Here is a 22,740-nt window from a genome sequence, read left to right on the forward strand (position 1 = left end):
AATAGTGTGTGTGTGTGTGTATAGAAAGGGTAAGGGAGAAAGAGATTGATTTAAGGAATTGCCGATTATGGAGGTCAGCAAGTCCAAAATCTGCAGGTTGGACCATCAGACTGAAGACACAGGGAATAGCTCATGTTGCAGTTCAAGTCCAAAGGTCATCTGCTGGCAGAATTCCTTCTTGCTCTCAGGAGGTCAGTTTTTTCATTCCATTCATGTCTTCAACTGATTGAATGAGGCCCACCCACATTATAGAGGGCAATCTGATCTACTTATTTATAATTGCAATGTTAATCTCATCCAAAGGCATCCCCATAGAAACATCCAGAATAAAGTTTAACCAACTATGTGGGCACTGTGGCCCATCCACCATGACACAAAATTAACTGTCATACCCAGGTAATAATGAGAGCCATTTATTAAGCCATATCTCACTTCATTCCATAAAGCCTATAAAGTGAGTTCAAACATTCTCATTTTTAAATATGAGGAAAACAGTTTTAGAAGGATTTTATATAAAAGTTCATAAAATTTAGAAGCAATCAAAACCATCCTGATCATGGTTAACTTCAAAGTTAACTTTCAAAGTTAACTTCAAAGTCAAATTAATCAGTTTGACCAAAGTGGGAACTAGTTCTTTGGTCTTTCCATACCTTTCCCCCGATCCCAAACCTATTATGTTTTTAAGTAGGCACCATGCCCAGTGTGGAGCCCAGGGTGGGGCCTGAACTCATGACCCTGAGATCAAGACCTGGGCTAAGATCAAGAGTCAGAGTTTTAACCAACTGAGCCACCCACATCCCCCTTTCCATATCTTTCAAACTTTTCAGAATTGAGTTCCCATAGCCTAAATGTCAGGACCCTTGGGGAAAAAAAAAAATTATTTCCCTCAGGGCACCTGAGTCGCTCAGTCCGTTGAGCGCCTGACTCTTGATTTCCACTTGGGTCACATCCCTGGGACATGGGATTGAGCCCTGCACCAGGTTCCTTGCTCAGCAGAGAGTCTACTTCAGGATTCTCTCTCCCTCTCTTTCTCCCCCTTCCTCTAGAGGCTCCTTCCCTCTCTCTCTCTCTCAAATAAATAAATAAATATTTAAACATTTTTTTAAAAAAATTAGAATGGACTCAAAGTTATCCCATCAAGAATGTCATCCATCACCATCCAAAGGCACTTTCTTCAGTGAGAGAGATCAGGCTGGAGTTATTGCCACTCCAGTGTTTACACCCACAGTCTGCCTTTTTCTGCTTGGACCTGAAATCTGAACGTAATGTGTCAGGCCTGGGAATTTCATCCAGTGTGTGTGTGGGAGGAGAAAAAAAGAGATTGGACACTAGGGGCCACACTGTTCTGGCACCCAATTCTGCCTCCCTCTTATCATTCAAAACTTTACCTGAAGGTTGAAGGAGATAGTTCCAGAGCTGAACCTGTCACTTGAGTTTCTCCTCAGCCCCCCAAAACCAAGATGAACATCAACTTGTCTTAGGATGAGAAAATAAGTTTTATTAAAAAATGAATATGCTGGTGGCCAGAAATCCCCAAGGGAGACAAAGTACCAGAAACACACTGTTTTCTTCTAAGATTAAAAGTGCCTCCTTGGGTGTAATCCTAAAGTAGCCTATCCAGTGGGACTATGGTCGGAGAGCTACTGGGAGGCAAAGTCCTGACATCTGGACAAACAAATGGAAAAGGCTTTAGTCCCAGAGCAGTTGGAGCAACTTAGTGTAGGCGGCCCCGGCCTCTGCAGATGGACTTCCAGACGTCGGGACCTGTGACCATACTATTTCTCTGAATTGCCTATTATGACTGGATTATTTTTCACCCTCCTATTGGACCGCTTGCGCAGTAGATTCAGAGGGCTTTGAAGCCACTTCCAGATTTTCTGATTGTCATCTCTTTCCCGTTTGACACTCTTAAACAGCCTCTTCTTTCTTTTTGGGGTTTTCATGCCTGTGACTTTGAAGATGTTATTACTCAGCTGACTCAACCTGGAAGTAGTGACAAATCCGGGGTTAACATATTCATCAATTTTTTTCAGAGTTGTATTGACCAAAGACTGCACAGACTCCACAGGATCATTCCTCAGACTTCCAACAGCTGTAACCAGAAAGGAGGTCAACTCAGACTCTTGATCTCCAAGGACTACCTATCCAAACCCCATTATTTTCCACCCCACATACCAGGATATTCTTATATAACTTCATTTAGAATAACTTTTGTCACCGTTAAAGTAATACTTGTTTTACTCTAGAAAACTGTTTACATAAAAATCATTCCAAAAGGAATGAGAGAAAAATCACTTAGCTGTCCCCCTGAGATAATATTATTAATATTTTCATACCAATCCCTGCAGTATATATATTTTTAAGTCATCTCTGTGCCCAACATAGGGCTTGAACTCACAGCCCCGAGATCAAGAGTCTCATGCTCTACTGACTGAGCCAGCCAGATGCACCTGTTGTAGTTTTTTTTAAATACCAAATATGGATACTTCTTTTTACAAAAATAAGATTTCCATTTTTTCATCACATAAAATATTCCTCTATAGAAGGTGCTATCCAGTCATGTGATCCTATCATAATCTCTGTGATGAACCTTCTATTAGTGAATAATGAGGTTGTTTGCAGTTTTTCACTGTTAGAAACCATAACCATTAATTCATTTGACTGTGGTTATGGAGTACTTGCTAGGTGCTGGGGTTGCAGTGGTGACCAAGAAAGTTTCCCCACCCTCGAGAACTTGACATTCCAGTGGAGGAAAGACAAAACAAACAAGGAGGGGCACTGGGTGGCTCAGTGGGTTAAGCCTCTGCCTTCAGTTCAGGTCATGATCTCAGGGTCCTGGAACCGAGCCCCACATCCGGTTCTCTGCTCGGGGAGGAGCCTGCTTCCCCCTCTGCCTACCTCTCTGCCTATTTGTGATCTCTTTCTCTCTGTCAAATAAATAAATAAAATCTTTAAGAAAACAAACAAACAAACAAGGAAACACAAATGAAGTACAAAGAAGGACATTTAACAGAGTAATGAGAATGAACAACCAGGAAGGACCTCCTTAGGCCGGTCAGGGAATTGCTCTCTGAGAAGGAGACATGTGAGCTAAGAGGTAAGAAGCCACGAGAAGAGCTTGGGCAGAAGCATTCCCAAAGGTCAGGGAGGGGATCACCTACTCACAGTGTAAAAAGTAACCAGTGGGGCTACAGCTTCTCGTGAGAAGGGAGGTGTTACAGGCTCAGGGTGGAGAGAGAGTCAGAAGCTGGCTCAATCAGGGTCTTGAGGCCAAACATAAGGGACCAGACTTTGACCCAAAGAGCAGTGGAAAGATACTGAAGGGATTTAAGTCCAGGGGTGACATGATTCAGTGTACACATTTCAAAGAGAATATGGCTGCTGTGTAGAGAAGTATAGAGAAGCAGGGCATGTAGGGATTGTTCAAGCCATCGGATTAGGGAATGGCAGCCAGGGGCTGAGATTCCGGTGGGAACAAAGGCTGCTAAATTGCTTGACATCCAAAGGATGAAGAGAAAAGGAAGAACCTTGGCTCAAAAGGGCCTTCAAGCCCATCAAAGTCTACAGTTCCATGCTGATCTCATTTATACTGATAACAGGAGAAAGCACCTGGCTTTGGCTACGCAGTGAATATGGAAATCCCATGAAGAACTATTTCTTGACCACAAGGCTTGTTAGGCACTGGATACGGATATAAACGTAACTAGAATTACCTTCCTTGGGAAAAAGTCCCTCCTGTCTAGGTAAGGTAGGCAGTATTTCTTAGAGGCTGGGTGGGATGAGGAAGGCAAGGTGAATTCTCTGATACACTGAGGAGCCTAGGGTTTTCATTCTAGAATACTTTTGCTGAAATTCTCTGGTTGCTGGGAACAGGGGTTCCTTACCCTGTGGAGACTTCAGTTGGAAAAAATGAGGAGAAGGCAGCACAGGTACAAAATGTAAGGGTCAGAAACAAGGATTAGAACCCCAAAGGGACAGAGGCTACTACCTAGTCACTAGAGGACTGGAGAGAGCACAGCTACAGTCAGCAGCAGCTAACAAATTCATTCTCCCCTGACCAGAGCGCCAGGAGCCCTCCCTACCTGCCACTGCAAGCACCTTGCCCCATCATGGCCTCGAAGCTGGGTCAACTCAACACAAAGGGTTGATGGGACACACCCATTTGTAATTGATACTTAAACAATGTTTAAGGTTAGCACTGTTATGCCCATTTTATAGACAAAGAAACTGAAGCGCGCAGAGGCAGTGACGTGCCCAAGTTCACACAGCTCATTGAGGAGAGAGCTAGTATTTCAGACCGGGCTGGCTGACACTGGAGCCCATGCTCGTCATTACACACTGACTTGGAAGAAAGGACCCTTTAAAGTCATTCACCTCTTTTTCTTTTCAAGATAAAAAGCTGTGGGACGCCTGGGTGGCTCAGTGGGTTAAAGCCTCTGCCTTCAGCTCAGGTCATGATCTCGGGTCCTGGGATCAAGCCCCACATCAGGCTCTCTCCTCAGGAGGGAGCCTGCTTCCCCCTCGCTCTCTGCCTGCCTCTCTGCCTACTTGTGATCTCTCTCTGTCAAATAAATAAATAAAATCTTTAAAAAAAAAAAAAAAGATAAAAAGCTGTAACAAAGCATAAAGGAAACAAGAACATGTCCATCTCCAGGTGTCTGCTGGGCATTTCCTTTGAAATATGACGCCACCATTCCTTCAAAGGCAGCGTATCCAGCTTTTTAGCTTGAAGCAGGCGCCAGGAAATGAAGTGGGCTCCAACCAGAGGGTAAGTGCCTGAGGACAAGCACGTGCAGGACCAGAACAGCCCCAACAGCGAAGCTGGAGCGTGGGCATTCTGACATACACGCCCGCTCTTTTGCCCAAAAGCACAGGCACCCACCAGCACGGCGATAAAAGCCAACATTCTCTCCATCATATCTCTCTATCAAAGGAAGCAAACTGTGGAGATGGTAAACAACAAATAACTCAAACATCATTTCTATTGGACACTGGAATGAGTCACCTATCCAGCACCTATCACAGACACCCCTAACCCTTCCTGCCACCACCCTTTAGAGAAGTGATGAGCTCTGTTTCACCAAGTATCCCTACCACACACAGCAAAATCCTCAATCTTCACCACAGCTGAAAAGCCCAGTAGTATCCTGGCCCCACTGTGATCCTCTGAGTCGTTATCCTCCTCTTCCTTTGGTTCACTCCATGCCAATCACATTGACTTCTTGTTCTTCCTTGAACTGTTGAGTGCTCTTGTCTCAGATAATCAGCTGGTTCAAGCCCTCACTGCATCCATGTCTCTGCTCCTCCACCCCTTCTCAGAGGGGCACCCCTTCCCTGCCCTCCGACCCCCAACCATTGGCCGTGTCTTACTTTCTCCATTGTGCCTGCTTACATATATGTACTTGGTTAGGGCCCTTTCCCTCCCCCGCTGGAAGGGGTGGAGGTGGTGGGAACGGACAACATCAGTTTTGTTTGCTGTGGTATCCCAGTGCTTAGGAGAGTGCCTGGTATACAGTAGGTTTTCAATAATTAAGAAAACTCAGTTAATCGAGAGCAAGGGCAGAATTACCAAGAATAACAAACATAGGTGTGGCTGTTCGTCTCTTTGAGGGACCAAAGGGTTCTGAAGGGGAAGCAAAATTTCTCTTCTGATATACACTGGGAACACCAGCTCTTCTTCTGCCACACCCCCGATTCCCATTCCCTTTTTCTCAGGACTTTGGTCAAATTAAAGGACAATGCAGTGAGCATGAGTTAGTGCAAAGACCCCTGAAGGGGCAAGTCTAGCTCTGGCTCGCCCAGTAATTCACTTCTGTGACCTTGGACAAATGACTCAGCTTCGGAAATGAGGAGGGTTATAGTTCAGGAGGAGGAAATGCTTCTCTGAGGGACCCCTAACTTCAGAGGCAGAAGAGAGTGAATGGACAACCTCAGGGGTCTAGATGAGTTACCTCAAGTGCCATATAGTCTACAAATCCTTAGGCTCTCTTTTATCTTAAAAATTCATGCATCAATTTCAGATGGACATCACAGATATATTCAGAATATTTCATCCCAAAGCAACAGAATACACATTCTTCTCTAGTGCACATGGAACATTCTCCAGAATAGATCACATCCTCGGTCCTAAATCAGGACTTAACCGGTATCAAAAGATTGGGATCATTCCCTGCATATTTTCAGACCACAATGCTCTAAAGCTAGAACTCAACCACAAAAGGAAGTTTGGAAAGAACCCAAATACATGGAGACTAAACAGTATCCTTCTAAAGAATGAATGGGTCAACCGGGAAATTAAAGAAGAATTGAAAAAAATCATGGAAACAAATGATAATGAAAATACAATGGTTCAAAATCTGTGGGACACAACAAAGGCAGTCCTGAGAGGAAAATATATAGCGGTACAAGCCTTTCTCAAGAAACAAGAAAGGTCTCAGGTACACAACCTAACCCTACACCTAAAGGAGCTGGAGAAAGAGCAAGAAAGAAACCCTAAGCCCAGCAGGAGAAGAGAAATCATAAAGATAAGAGAAGAAATCAATGAAATAGAAACCAAAAAAACAATAGAGCAAATCAACAAAACTAGGAGCTGGTTCTTTGAAAGAATTAATAAAATTGATAAACCCCTGGCCCGACTTATCAAAAAGAAAAGAGAAAGTACCCAAATAAATAAAATCATGAATGAAAGAGGAGAGATCACAACTAACACCAAAGAAATACAAACTATTATAAGAACATACTATGAGCAACTCTACGGCAATAAATTTGACAATCTGGAAGAAATGGATGCATTCCTAGAAACATATAAACTACCACAACTAAACCAGGAAGAAATAGAAAGCCTGAACAGACCCATAACCAGTAAGGAGATTGAAGCAGTCATTAAAAATCTCCAAACAAACAAAAGCCCAGGGCCAGACGGCTTCCTGGGAGAATTCTACCAAACATTTAAAGAAGAACTAATTCCTATTCTCCTGAAACTGTTCCAAAAAATAGAAATGGAAGGAAAACTTCCAAACTCATTTTATGAGGCCAGCATCACCTTGATCCCAAAACCAGACAAGGATCCCACCAAAAAAGAGAGCTATAGACCGATATCCTTGATGAACAAAGATGCGAAAATACTCAACAAAATACTAGCCAATAGGATTCAACAGTACATTAAAAAGATTATTCACCACGACCAAGTGGGATTTATTCCAGGGCTGCAAGGTTGGTTCAACATCCGCAAATCAGTCAATGTGATACAACACATCAATAAAAGAAAGAACAAGAACCATATGATACTCTCAATAGATGCTGAAAAAGCATTTGACAAAGTACAGCATCCCTTCCTGATCAAAACTCTTCAAAGTGTAGGGATAGAGGGCACATACCTCAATATCATCAAAGCCATCTATGAAAAACCCACCGCAAATATCATTCTCAATGGAGAAAAACTGAAAGCTTTTCCGCTAAGGTCAGGAACACGGCAGGGATGTCCATTATCACCACTGCTATTCAACATAGTACTAGAGGTCCTAGCCTCAGCAATCAGACAACAAAAGGAAATTAAAGGCATCCAAATCGGCAAAGAAGAAGTCAAATTATCACTCTTCGCAGATGATATGATACTATATGTGGAAAACCCAAAAGACTCCACTCCAAAACTGCTAGAACTTATACAGGAATTCAGTAAAGTGTCAGGATATAAAATCAATGCACAGAAATCAGTTGCATTTCTCTACACCAACAGCAAGACAGAAGAAAGAGATATTAAGGAGTCAATCCCATTTACAATTGCATCCAAAACCATAAGATACCTAGGAATAAACCTAACCAAAGAGACACAGAATCTATACTCAGAAAACTATAAAGTACTCATGAAAGAAATTGAGGAAGACACAAAGAAATGGAAAAATGTTCCATGCTCCTGGATTGGAAGAATAAATATTGTGAAAATGTCTATGCTACCTAAAGCAATCTACACATTTAATGCAATTCCTATCAAAGTACCATCCATCTTTTTCAAAGAAATGGAACAAATAATGCTAAAATTTATATGGAACCAGAAAAGACCTCGAATAGCCAAAGGGATATTGAAAAAGAAAGCCCACGTTGGTGGCATCACAATTCCGGACTTCAAGCTCTATTACAAAGCTGTCATCATCAAGACAGCATGGTACTGGCACAAAAACAGACACATAGATCAATGGAACAGAATAGAGAGCCCAGAAATAGACCCTCAAATCTATGGTCAACTAATCTTCGACAAAGCAGGAAAGAATGTCCAATGGAAAAAAGACAGCCTCTTCAATAAATGGTGCTGGGAAAATTGGACAGCCACATATAGAAAAATGAAATTGGACCATTTCCTTACACCACACACAAAAATAGACTCAAAATGGATGAAGGACCTCAATGTGTGAAAGGAATCCATCAAAATCCTTGAGGAGAACACGGGCAGCAACCTCTTCGACCTCTGCCGCAGCAACATCTTCCTAGGAACAACGCAAAAGGCAAGGGAAGCAAGGGAAAAAATGAACTATTGGGATTTCATCAAGATCAAAAGCTTTTGCACAGCAAAGGAAACAGTGAACAAAATCAAAAGACAACTGACAGAATGGGAGAAGATATTTGCAAACGACATATCAGATAAAGGACTAGTGTCCAGAATCTAAAAAGAACTTAGCAAACTCAACACCCAAAGAACAAATAATCCAATCAAAAAATGGGCAGAGGACATGAACAGACATTTCTGCAAAGAAGACATCCAGATGGCCAACAGACACATGAAAAAGTGCTCCATATCACTCGGCATCAGGGAAATACAAATCAAAACCACAATGAGATATCACCTCACAGCAGTCAGAATGGCTAAAATAAACAAGTCAGGAAATGACAGATGCTGGCAAGGATGTGGAGAAAGGGGAACTCTCCTACACTGTTGGTGGGAATGCAAGCTGGTGCAGCCACTCTGGAAAACAGCATGGAGGTTCCTCAAAATGTTGAAAATCGAACTGCCCTATGACCCAGCCATTGCACTGTTGGGTATTTACCCTAAAGATACAAATGTAGTGATCCAAAGGGGCACAGGCACCCAAATGTTTATAGCAGCAATGTCCACAATAGCCAAACTATGGAAAGAACCTAGATGTCCATCAACAGATGAATGGATCACGAAGATGTGGTATATATACACAATGGAATACTATGCAGCCATCAAAAGAAATGAAATCTTGCCATTTGCGACAACATGGATGGGACTAGAGCATATCATGCTTAGCAAAATAAGTCAAGCAGAGAAAGACAACTATCATATGATCTCCCTGATATGAGGAAGTGGTGATGCAACATGGAGGCTTAAGTGGGTAGGAGAAGAATAAATGAAATAAGATGGGATTGGGAGGGAGACAAACCATAAGTGACTCTTAATCTCACAAAACAAACTGAGGGTTGCTGGGGGGAGGGAGTTTGGGAGAAGGGGGTGGGATTATGGACATTGGGGAGGGTATGTGCTTTGGTAAGTGCTGTGAAGTGTGTAAACCTGGTGATTCACAGACCTGTACGCCTGGGGATAAAAATATATGTTTATAAAAAATAAAAAATTAAAAAAAATAAATTCATGCATCATTTGCCTTGTACTCCAAAACATGTCTATTATTAAAACACTTCTAATGTTTTAATTTAATTATTTTTTAATTTTATTTCTTGAAAGTAGTCTTGCCATCCACTATGGGGCTGGAACTCACAATCCTGAGATCAAGAGTTCATGCTCTACTGACTGGCTGGCTGGCTCAGTTTTAATATTAAAGGAGTTTTAATATTTTATGTTTTAATATTAAAAGGAGTAGCATTTAGAAATGCATACTAAAATTTTATAGATGAATAATATGAAGTCTGAAGTTTGGTTCAGAATAATCTGGCAGGGAGGGGTGCAGGTAAAGAAATAGAGAAAATAAGGTAACCATTAGTTGATCCTTGTTGAATCTAGGGGGCGGGGGGAGGGGTTATTAGGTTTCTAGACTTTTATTTTTATTTATTTTTTTAAAGATTTTATTTCTTTATTTGACAGAGAGACACAGTGAGAGGGAACACAAGCAGGGGGAGCAGAAGAGGGAGAAGCAGACTTCCCGCCGAGCAGAGACCCCAACCCAATCGGGTCTCCAACCCTGACCTGAGCCAAAGACAGCTGCTTAACCAACTGACCCACCCAGGTGCCTGATATTCTAGACTTCTAACGAATGCTACAAATGAAAAATATTAAAACAGCCAGCGAAAAGGGCTAGATTACCTGCAATGGAAAAAAAAAAAAAATAGAATGACGCAGGCTTCCTTTTAGCAACAAAGAGAACCAGAAGACAGTAGCATGGTATCTTCGAAGTGCTCGGAAAGAAATTGTGGTCTAGAATTATGTCACTAGTAGGGGCCCCTGCTGGCTCAGTTAGGGGAACATGCGACTCTCGATCTCGGGGTTTTGGGTTTGAGTCCTACCTTGGGTGTACAGATTACTCTAAAAATACATATAAGATCTAAAAAAAAAAAAAGAATTGTGTGACTAATAAAGCTACCTTGCAAGAATAGGCTTAAGAAAAAGTCATTACAAAGGAACAAAAACCAAGAGAGCATAATAGGAAGATACCCACACTAAAGAGACTTTCAAAAAGTGTACTTAAGGATGAAAAAAAGAAGGATGGTCAGAGATACAACAAGGAATGGGGAGCATATGACATGGCAGGTAAATCTACATTGTTTGTATCAAAGTAACAACAATAATCATAGTATCTAAATTGTGAGTTTAAAAAAGAGAATATTCACTAACAAAAGCCTGTTAAGTGAGAGGGGTGGGCATCAGAATTCATGTCAATACTGGAGAGAAAGTTAAAATGTTTCACTTTAAACCCTGTTAAGCTCAAAGTGCATGATGAGGAGTCTACTTTCTGGACAGATACCATATGATGTCACTCCTGTGTGGGATTGAAGAAACAGAACAGATGAAAAGAGGGGAAGGGAAGGAAAAATAAAATAAGACAAAAACAAAGAGGGAAACAAATCAGAAGAGACTCTTAACTCTGGGAAACAAACCGAGGTTGCTGGAGGGGTGCGGGGTAGGGAATGGGGTAACTAGGCAATGGGCATTAAGGAAGCCCCTTGATGGAATGAGTACCAGGTGCAACTGATGAATCACTAAATTCTACCCCTGAAACTAATAATACACCATGCATTAATTAAATTGAATTTAAATTTTAAATGTTTTTTAAAAGTCTACTTTCTGGCTAACTCGCCTGAAGAAATACTTACACTTATATTCTTACATACAAAGAGACATACATAAGAATGCTCATGTAGCAGTTTTTGAATAGCAAAAAACTGGAGATGATTTAAATAATGATCTACCAAGATTGTAGCAGATCTGTATGTACCAACATACGGAGTGGGGAAAAAAGCAAGTTGCAAAAACCGTGTATCTATATCTATATATCTATCCATATGATAAATATCACAAATTATATATTACATAACATATATTCTATGTGTACAACAAAAGAATACAAGACTAGAGCAAACAGACAGGAGGAATTGGGGAGAGGAACCAGACTTGGGGGTGAATAGAACTTTACTCTAAAACCAAAAACTTTATCAATAATGTTTCTACTTTTTTTGCACAGACTATATTCATGTACTTTTTCTATAAATATAAACAAATTTTAAAATATTTTACTGCAATAAAAGAGAACACAAAACTACAAGTTCTTCAGGGGACATGAATACCATTATAGGTAGCAGCTGACAACACATGATAAATGTTGAGTGACTAGAACATTTTTGTAAGCTGTGTTTTTCTCTAACTAGCATGATAATAGATAACTCATTTTCTTCCTCTGACTTAGTCCCATTTTCTACTTTTTAAAATTTAGTCTTTCAAGGTTTAATTTTATTTATTTTTTAAAATATTATTTATTTATTTATTTATTTATTTGACAGGCAGAGATCACAAGTAGGCAGAAATGCAGGCAGAGAGAGGGGTGGAGGGAGGCAGGCTCCCCGCTGAGCAGAGAGCCCATTGTGGGGCTCAATCCCAGGATTCTGAGATCATGACCTGAGCCAAAGGCAGAGTCTTAATCCACTGAGCCACTCAGGCACCCTTCAAGATTTTGTTTTTTTAAGTGATCTCTACACCCAACATGAGGGTTGAACTCAAAACCCCAAGATCAAGAGTCACACGTTCCTCCAAATGAGCAAGGAAGGTGCCCGATTTTTTACTTTTATATATAACATTTATAATAGTAAAAATATACTTTATTTGAAGTAACAAAATAGGTCCTTAAGGAATTCTTTCCCCCACTTTCTGTCTTGCCCTTTTGCCTCATGTCACCCAGATCTCAGAGTCAAGGCTCAGACTCACCATTCTGTATGACCTCCACATCATCATCATATATTTGAGTCATGTTTAGCTTCTTAGTTGTTAATCCTAAAGATAGGACAGATGCAAAGTCATTCCAGAATTCCTGGGTCTTTGGGCCACCCTTACCCCTTGGTCCCAAACACGGAAGCTTGTAAACCAGTTCTAGCAAAAAACGTTTCTATGAGATGCCTTGTAGCCTACATGTCAGTGTTCTCGTTGAAAACCCTCAGAGCAGCGGTGACCCAGAAAACTGTTGTTGACAGGTGACAAGTAGGGCATGAACCCAGGACGTCAAACTCCATAGGGTTCTCACACCAACAGAAAAATGGACAAAAGGCATGAGGCAATTTATTTGCAAAAATAAAATATGCTTTGCCAATAAACGTAGGAAAAAAATATTTCACCTCACTTCCGATAAAAAACATATATATTAATCCAAACAACTCTTTTCGCCTATCAAATCGGTAATGATTTTTAAACTATCACTAAGAGTTGGCAAATATCCACAAAATGGATACTTGCATATAATACTGGTTAACAATGGAAAATAATTCACTTTTTTTTTTCTTAATTTTTTATTTTTTATAAACATATATTTTTATCCCCAGGGGTACAGGTCTGTGAATCACCAGGTTTACACACTTCACAGCACTCACCAAAGCACATACCCTCCCCAATATCTATATATCTATCCATATGATAAATATCACAAATTATATATTACATAACATATATTCTATGTGTACAACAAAAGAATACAAGACTAGAGCAAACAGACATAATCCCACCCTCTTCTCCCAAACCCCCTCCCCCCAGCAACCCTCAGTTTGTTTTATGAGATTAAGAGTCACTTATGGTTTGTCTCCCTCCCAATCCCATCTTGTTTCTTTTATTCTTCTCCTACCCACTTAAGCCTCCATGTTGCATCACCACTTCCTCATATCAGGGAGATCATATGATAGTTGTCTTTCTCTGCTTGACTTATTTCGCTAAGCATGATTCGCTCTAGTTCCATCCATGTTGTCGCAAATGGCAAGATTTCATTTCTTTTGATGGCTGCATAGTATTCCATTGTGTATATATACCACATCTTCTTCATCCATTCATCTGTTGATGGACATCTAGGTTCTTTCCATAGTTTGGCTATTGTGGACATTGCTGCTATAAACATTTGGGTGCCTGTGCCCCTTTGGATCACTACGTTTGTATCTTTAGGGTAAATACCCAATAGTGCAATTGCTGGGTCATAGGGCAGTTCTATTTTCAACATTCTGAGGAACCTCCATGTTGTTTTCCAGAGTGGCTGCAGCAGCTTGCATTCCCACCAACAGTGTAGGAGGGTTCCCCTTTATCCACATCCTCGCCAGCATCTGTCATTTCCTGACTTGTTTATTTTAGCCATTCTGACTGGTGTGAGGTGATATCTCATTGTGGTTTTGATTTATATTTCCCTGATGCCGAGTGATATGGAGCACTTTTTCATGTGTCTGTTGGCCATCTGGATGTCTTCTTTGCAGAAATGTCTGTTCATGTCCTCTGCCCATTTCTTGATTGGATTATTTGTTCTTTGGGTGTTGAGTTTGCTAAGTTCTTTTTAGATTCTGGACACTAGTCCTTTATCTGATATGTCGTTTGCAAATATCTTCTCCCATTCTGTCAGTTGTCTTTTGATTTTGTTCACTGTTTCCTTTGCTGTGCAAAAGCTTTTGATCTTGATGAAATCCCAATAGTTCATTTTTTCCCTTGCTTCCCTTGCCTTTTGCGTTGTTCCTAGGAAGATGTTGCTGCGGCAGAGGATGAAGAGGTTGCTGCCTGTGTTCTCCTCAAGGATTTTGATGGATTCCTTTCGCACATTGAGGTCCTTCATCCATTTTGAGTCTATTTTTGTGTGTGGTGTAAGGAAATGGTCCAATTTCATTTTTCTATATGTGGCTGTCCAATTTTCCCAGCACCATTTATTGAAGAGGCTGTCTTTTTTCCATTGGACATTCTTTCCTGCTTTGTCGAAGATTAGTTGACCATAGATTTGAGGGTCTATTTCTGGGCTCTCTATTCTGTTCCATTGATCTATGTGTCTGTTTTTGTGCCAGTACCATGCTGTCTTGATGATGACAGCTTTGTAATAGAGCTTGAAGTCCGGAATTGTGATGCCACCAACGTGGGCTTTGTTTTTCAATATCCCTTTGGCTATTCGAGGTCTTTTCTGGTTCCATATAAATTTTAGCATTATTTGTTCCATTTCTTTGAAAAAGATGGATGGTACTTTGATAGGAATTGCATTAAATGTGTAGATTGCTTTAGGTAGCATAGACATTTTCACAATATTTATTCTTCCAATCCAGGAGCATGGAACATTTTTCCATTTCTTTGTGTCTTCCTCAATTTCTTTCATGAGTACTTTATAGTTTTCTGAGTATAGATTCTGTGTCTCTTTGGTTAGGTTTATTCCTAGGTATCTTATGGTTTTGGATGCAATTGTAAATGGGATTGACTCCTTAATATCTCTTTCTTCTGTCTTGCTGTTGGTGTAGAGAAATGCAACTGATTTCTGTGCATTGATTTTATATCCTGACACTTTACTGAATTCCTGTATAAGTTCTAGCAGTTTTGGAGTGGAGTCTTTTGGGTTTTCCACATATAGTATCATATCATCTGCGAAGAGTGATAATTTGACTTCTTCTTTGCCGATTTGGATGCCTTTAATTTCCTTTTGTTGTCTGATTGCTGAGGCTAGGACCTCTAGTACTATGTTGAATAGCAGTGGTGATAATGGACATCCCTGCCGTGTTCCTGACCTTAGCGGAAAAGCTTTCAGTTTTTCTCCATTGAGAATGATATTTGCGGTGGGTTTTTCATAGATGGCTTTGATGATATTGAGGTATGTGCCCTCTATCCCTACACTTTGAAGAGTCTTGATCAGGAAGGGATGCTGTACTTTGTCAAATGCTTTTTCAGCATCTATTGAGAGTATCATATGGTTCTTGTTCTTTCTTTTATTGATGTGTTGTATCACATTGACTGATTTGCGGATGTTGAACCAACCTTGCAGCCCTGGAATAAATCCCACTTGGTCATGGTGAATAATCTTTTTAATGTACTGTTGAATCCTATTGGCTAGTATTTTGTTGAGTATTTTCGCATCTTTGTTCATCAAGGATATCGGTCTATAGCTCTCTTTTTTGGTGGGATCCTTGTCTGGTTTTGGGATCAAGGTGATGCTGGCCTCATAAAATGAGTTTGGAAGTTTTCCTTCCATTTCTATTTTTTGGAACAGTTTCAGGAGAATAGGAATTAGTTCTTCTTTAAATGTTTGGTAGAATTCTCCCAGGAAGCCGTCTGGCCCTGGGCTTTTGTTTGTTTGGAGATTTTTAATGACTGCTTCAATCTCCTTACTGGTTATGGGTCTGTTCAGGCTATCTATTTCTTCCTGGTTCAGTTGTGGTAGTTTATATGTTTCTAGGAATGCATCCATTTCTTCCAGATTGTCAAATTTATTGCCGTAGAGTTGCTCATAGTATGTTCTTATAATAGTTTGTATTTCTTTGGTGTTAGTTGTGATCTCTCCTCTTTCATTCATGATTTTATTTATTTGGGTCCTTTCTCTTTTCTTTTTGATAAGTCGGGCCAGGGGTATATCAATTTTATTAATTCTTTCAAAGAACCAGCTCCTAGTTTCGTTGATTTGTTCTATTGTTTTTTTGGTTTCTATTTCATTGATTTCTGCTCTGATCTTTATGATTTCTCTTCTCCTGCTGGGCTTAGGGTTTCTTTCTTGTTCTTTCTCCAGCTCCTTTACGTGTAGGGTTAGGTTGTGTACCTGAGACCTTTCTTGTTTCTTGAGAAAGGCTTGTACCGCTATATATTTTCCTCTCAGGACTGCCTTTGTTGTGTCCCACAGATTTTGAACCGTTGTATTTTCATTATCATTTGTTTCCATGATTTTTTTCAATTCTTCTTTAATTTCCCGGTTGACCCATTCATTCTTTAGAAGGATACTGTTTAGTCTCCATGTATTTGGGTTCTTTCCAAACTTCCTTTTGTGGTTGAGTTCTAGCTTTAGAGCATTGTGGTCTGAAAATATGCAGGGAATGATCCCAATCTTTTGATACCGGTTGAGTCCTGATTTAGGACCGAGGATGTGATCTATTCTGGAGAATGTTCCATGTGCACTAGAGAAGAATGTGTATTCTGTTGCTTTGGGATGAAATGTTCTGAATATATCTGTGATGTCCATCTGGTCCAGTGTGTCGTTTAAGGCCTTTATTTCCTTGTTTATCTTTTGCTTGGATGACCTGTCCATTTCAGTGAGGGGAGTGTTAAAGTCCCCTACTATTATTGTATTATTGTTGATGTGTTTCTTTGATTTTGTTATTAATTGGTTTATATAGTTGGCTGCTCCCACGTTGGGGGCATAGATATTTAAAATTGTTAAATCTTCTTGTTGGACAGACCCTTTGAGTATGATATAGTGTCCTTCCTCATCTCTTATTATAGTCTTTGGCTTAAAATCTAATTGATCTGATATAAGGATTGCCACTCCTGCTTTCTTCTGATGTCCATTAGCATGGTAAATTCTTTTCCACCCCCTCACTTTAAATCTGGAGGTGTCTTCGGGCTTAAAATGAGTTTCTTGGAGGCAACATATAGATGGGTTTTGTTTTTTTATCCATTCTGATACCCTGTGTCTTTTGACAGGGGCCTTTAGCCCATTCACATTCAGGGTAACTATTGAGAGATATGAATTTAGTGCCATTGTATTGCCTGTAAGGTGACTGTTACTGTATATGGTCTCTGTTCCTTTCTGATCTACCACTTGTAGGCTCTCTCTTTGCTTAGAGGACCCCTTTCAATATTTCCTGTAGAGCTGGTTTGGTATTTGCAAATTCTTTCAGTTGTTGTTTGTCCTGGAAGCTTTTAATCTCTCCTTCTATTTTCAATGATAGCCTAGCTGGATATAGTATTCTTGGATGCATGTTTTTCTCGTTTAGTGCTCTGAAAATATCATGCCAGCTCTTTCTGGCCTGCCAGGTCTCTGTGGATAAGTCAGCTGCCAATCTAATATTTTTACCATTGTATGTTACAGACTTCTTTTCCCGGGCTGCTTTCAGGATTTTCTCTGTCACTGAGACTTGTAAATTTTACTATTAGGTGACGGGGTGTGGGCCTATTCTTATTGATTTTGAGGGGCGTTCTCTGAACCTCCTGAATTTTGATGCTCGTTCCCTTTGCCATATTGGGGAAATTCTCCCCAATAATTCTCTCCAGTATACCTTCTGCTCCCCTCTCTCTTTCTTCTTCTTCTGGAATCCCAATTATTCTAATGTCATTTCGTCTTATGGTGTCACTTATCTCTCGAATTCTCCCCTCGTGGTCCAGTAGCTGTTTGTCCCTCTTTTGCTCAGCTTCTTTATTCTCTGTCATTTGGTCTTCTATATCACTAATTCTTTCTTCTGCCTCATTTATCCTAGCAATGAGAGCCTCCATTTTTGATTGCACCTCATTAATAGCTTTTTTTATTTCAACTTGGTTAGATTTTAGTTCTTTTATTTCTCCAGAAAGGGCTTTTATATCTCTCGAGAGGGTTTCTCTAATATCTTCCATGCCTTTTTCGAGCCCGGCTAGAACCTTGAGAATTGTCATTCTGAACTCTAGATCTGACGTATTACCGATGTCTGTATTGATTAGGTCCCTAGCCTTCGGTACTGCCCCTTGTTCTTTTTTTTGTGTTGAATTTTTACGTCTTGTCATTTTGGCCAGATAAGAGTAAATGAAGGGGCAAGTAAAATACTAAAAGGGTGGCAACAACCCCAGGAAAATATGCTTTAACCAAATAAGAAGAGATCCAAAATCGTGAGTGGGGAGAAAGGGGATAAAAAGAGGTTCAAAAAGGAAGAAAGGGAAAAAAAAGAACAAAGAAAAGAAAAAAAAAAGAAAAGAAAAAATTTTTTTTAAAAAAAGAAAACACTTGAGAAAAATGTAAAAAAGAAAAAATATATATATATTAGATAAACTAGTAAAAAATCGTTAAAAAAGAAAAAGGTAACAGTTAAAAATAAAAAAAAATTTTACCCGAAGGCGAGAAGAAAAAAAAAAAAAAATGAAAAAGAAAAAATTAAATTAACTGCAAGACTAAAAAAATCACAGGAAAAAAGCCATGAGTTCTGTGCTTGGCTTTCTCCTCCTCTGGAATTCTGCTGCTCTCCTTGGTATTGAAACCGCACTCCTTGGTAGGTGAACTTGGTCTCGGCTGGATTTCTTGTTGATCTTCTGGGGGAGGGGCCTGTTGTAGTGATTCTCAAGTGTCTTTGCCCCAGGCGGAATTACACCTCCCTTACCCGGGGCCGGGGTGAGTAATCCGCTTGGGTTTGCTTTCAGGAGCTTTTGTTCCCTGAGCGCTTTCCGTAGAGTTCCGGAGGACGGGAATACAAATGGTGGCCTCCTGGTCTCCGGCCGGGAGGAGCAGAGAGCCCAGGGCCCCACTCCTCAGTGCGCCCTCAGAGAACAGCGCCCAGTCACTCCTGTCTGCCTGACCTCTGGCCGCGCTCCGAGCTCACCGAGCCTGCGACCGGTTCAAGGTAACACCGAGCTGTGAGCTTACTGTCGGCTCTGTCTCTGCAGCCGGCTTTCCCGTTCCAATACCCGCAAGCTCTGCGACACTCAGACACCCCCGATCCTTCTGTGACCCTGCGGGACCTGAGGCCACGCTGACCCCGCGTGGGCTTCGCCCCGGTTTAGCCTCTGGAGCAATGTCCCTCAGCGGAACAGACTTTTAAAAGTCCTGATTTTGTGCACGGTTGCTCCGCTGCTTGCCGGGAGCCGGCCCCTCCCCCCGGGGTCTATCTTCCCATCGCTTTGGATTCACTTCTCCGCCGGTCCTACCTTTCAGAAAGTGGTTGTTTTTCTGTTTCCAGAATTGCTGTTCTTCTCTTCGATCTGCCGATGGATTTTCAGGTGTTTGCAATCTTTAGATAAGCTATTTAGCTGATCTCCGGCTAGCTGAAGCAGTCTCAGCTTGCTACTTCTCCGCCATCTTGACTCCTCCCCCCAATGATTCACTTTTTTAAAAAAGATTTATTATATTTATTTTGAAAGAGAGAGCATAGGGGAGAGAGGCAGAGGGAGACGGAGAGAGAAAAGCAAGCAGATTCTGTACTGAGCATGGAGCCCGACATGGGGCTCGATCTCACAACCCAGAGATCAGATCTGAGCTGAAACCAAGAGTTGGATCCTCAACCAACTTTGCCACCCAGGGGTCCCATGACTCAAACTTTTTAGAGGGCAGCTGAAGCACCAAAATCCTTAAAATTTTACATATCCTTTGGTCCCAGCAATTCTAGTTAAGAAATTTATCTTAAAATAATCATGATGGCAGGTAGAGATTTTATCCCTGTTTATAAAAACAAAAGATGAGGTGGCCTACTTTTAAAAAAATGACACAGTCTCAATATTCAAAAATAAACACAGGTTATATAATTTCGAAATCCACCCATAGTGGAATTAATATTACACAGTGGTGAAAAGCAATGCTGGAGGGCACATAAGGGCATGTATTTGTGACCTAGCAAAGGAAAGCAACAGTATACCAAGCCTCATGTTTTTAAAATGGCTGTATGTGTGTGAGTGTACGTGTGTGTAGAAATTCTAGAATGTTAACAGTGGTTAAATCCAAATGCTTAGAATTTCTGGCATTATTTAATTTCATCTTTTTTGCCAACCTGAATCTTTTACATCAACATCTAACATCAACACATCAACACATACTGTACTACTACCCTAGTTTAAAAGAAAAATATTTTTGTTTTAAAAATTTTTGTTTTGTTTTAAAATGCACAGGATTCCCATGGAAGCAATAGTTTTTCCCCTTTCAAATGAATACGGTTCCCTTCTGAACGCTGCAAAGTGCAGACAGCTGGGGTGGACTTTCCCAGAGTGCGGCAAAGGCACATAGCCTTCTCTTCCTCTTCTGGCCTAACAGGGACTCTTGAGCCTGGCCCCAGGACAACCTCTCTAATTACATCAGAGCTAAGGAAGGAGGTGACCCAGTTCACAGTACCATGTTTTTGGCTCAGTCCTTGAAGAAGGTTAAGGAGGGCTCCCCTGTTGAAGAGGGAAGGGTTGCCAGGAGGAAGCATCTTACCTATTAAGTTGATGGCAGCTGCCCTTAGGAAGGACTGAGGGCTCTTCAGGAAGTCAAAGCTCTGGGACAATAAGTCCCCCACCAGCTGGGTTTTGCTTGTGCTCACCTGTAAGGCCAAAGAGGGTGGTGCTGACCAGGAGCTGGGGGTGGGGGGCCCTGGGAATGCTCCTAATCCTCTCACCCTGTCCACAGTCCCCACTGTTCTGTCTTCACCCAGTGGAAGGTGCTTGAACCTATAGCCTCAGACACCCACACCCCAGCATCAAGGCAGACTTAGTAGGAAGGTCACAGAGAGAATTTTGCTCCTTCATACCTACATGGTAAGGGAAGAAATGACAGATGTGGAACCAGGAGACCCAGTATTGAATCCTGGCCCTGACACTGGCTTCAGTTTTCTGAAATAAAACCTGTCCAACCTCTTTCACCTAATTGTAAGGCTCCCATGGGATAATGGATATAGAACTGCTTTGTGAACTCTAAAGTGCTCTACCTGTGGAAGGTAATAAGCATCAAAATCCATAGTATTAAAATTATTAATGGTGGTTCCTAACCTACTTGCTTAGCCCTTAAATATTTACTTTTCCACCAGGATTCCTGATCCTGCCCTATCCTCAGCATCATAGGAGCCACAGACCCTTAATGCCATGACTGATGTAAAGCCTCAGTGACTCCTGCCACCATCTTTTCCTACCAGCTGTAACCAGAAAACCTCTGTTCCATTGCATTCTGCTCTCCTCCCTTGACCTTCCTCACCGCTGAAGGCAGAGACTGGGCTACTGCTAAGAGAATCGGATATGAAGAACGAGGGACTGGCCTAATCCATGTGCATTCCAAGAGTTTGCTGATGATAAAGAATGAGAATCAAGGAACAGAAAGAATGTATCTTCTGTCAGCCCTCCCATATTTAGCCTCTCAGCCTGCCTTTGAGCCCCTAACATGAGTACGGTGGGACTGGATTCTCAGAGACACTCACCAGGTACTTGCACGTCTCTTCCAACACCTGGATGTGATCGCTGAGGGTGGCATGCTTGAATATCTGGGTGAGTGAGGACCAGCCGATCACAGTGGTCCACTCTGTCAGGGCCCCTCCGCAGGCCTACAGGATTGAGGGAACAGAATTCCCGAAGCCTCCTTCCTATGGCTCTACAGAGCCAGGCCATGAGGCTAAGGGGAAGACCATGAAGCTAGCCCCCAAGGGCTTGGGTGAGGGTTTGAAGCTGGGATCAGGTGAAACTCGGGACCTTGGGCATGACATGGGACATAAACAGTTTCAGGGAGGAGAGCTGTATCAGGATACGGTTAAGGGGAAAGTGCTCAGAGCTATCCTGGAGGATGACACCAAAGCGGTGGGTGTATAATGTACAGCCAAGGCTGGGCTCATGAAAAGAGCCCAAGGCGATGCTCTACCAGCAAGAGAAATGAATCAGGCTGATTTGCGGGACCGAGGTCATCAATACCTTGACTACCTCAGGGTTGTTATCCTGAAAGCTAAGTAGCAGCGGGACTAGGAAACTGTAGATCTCTCTTCTGGTGGAGAGTCCAGGCTTGAATTTGTAAATGTGACGCAACATGTAGCCCAGGGCAGAGGTGGCCGAGATCTTCACCTGGTCCCTCTCCTGCCATACAGAGTGACATGGAGCTAAGTCGGCTGTGGTTTCCCTCTAGCCCCACCTGGCCTGGTTTCTATACTCCCACATCACACTCCTACGTCCAAACTACATGGATGGCGTCGCGTTACGTAATGTAAAGGCATCATGGTTTGTGTATCTCATTAGAGCCGCAGAGCTAACAAGTCCCTCTCTGTTAAGGCCCAGAGCTAGGGAAACCAAGACCGTAGTTTCAGCTCTGCCCTAGACTGTATCTACAGCTTGTAACTTAATCTATTCCTAGGGATTTAGCTTTATAATCTATGTATTTTAAAAATACATACAGTTATCCTAGTTATGCTATGAATAAACTTGATGAATCTATATTGGTTTGTATTAATTATCAATGATCATGAACAGCTAAATTGTTTCCTCTCTCTGTCTCTCTCTGTCAAATAAATAAATAAAATCTTTAGTAAACCAGAGTGTATTATATACTAATTGAACAAACGTTTACTGAGTAGCTGTCATGAGCTAGGCGTAGTGTCAAGTAACAGAGACATGGTGGGACAAACAGTTGCTGAAATTGTAGGATTTGGGAAGCAGACATTTTAACAAACTGGAGGCACACA

General features: G+C 41.4%; 1 protein-coding gene across 8 annotated transcripts in view; it reads right to left on the bottom strand.

Moving 5' to 3' along the window:
• Window positions 1-1,485: 1,485 nt before the first annotated feature.
• Window positions 1,486-22,740, bottom strand: part of LOC309869847 (maestro heat-like repeat-containing protein family member 1) — an 89,088-nt gene continuing 67,833 nt past the window's right edge. For 6 of the 8 annotated variants that reach the window (XM_082741621.1, XM_082741623.1, XM_082741619.1 and 3 more), the window contains 5 exons: window positions 21,980-22,138; window positions 21,496-21,618; window positions 20,523-20,628; window positions 12,386-12,451; window positions 1,486-2,092 (listed from right to left, as the gene is read on the bottom strand). In XM_082741621.1, the coding sequence (XP_082597747.1) occupies window positions 1,776-2,092; window positions 12,386-12,451; window positions 20,523-20,628; window positions 21,496-21,618; window positions 21,980-22,138 (771 nt within the window). In that variant the 3' untranslated portion in view covers window positions 1,486-1,775. The remainder of the gene's footprint in view (window positions 2,093-12,385; window positions 12,452-20,522; window positions 20,629-21,495; window positions 21,619-21,979; window positions 22,139-22,740) is intronic. The other 2 variants (XM_082741624.1, XM_082741622.1) reach the window with 2 other exon arrangements.

Source organism: Mustela nivalis (assembly GCF_964662115.1).
Source record: "Mustela nivalis genome assembly, chromosome: 7".
In the NCBI taxonomy this organism is placed as follows: domain Eukaryota; kingdom Metazoa; phylum Chordata; class Mammalia; order Carnivora; family Mustelidae; genus Mustela; species Mustela nivalis.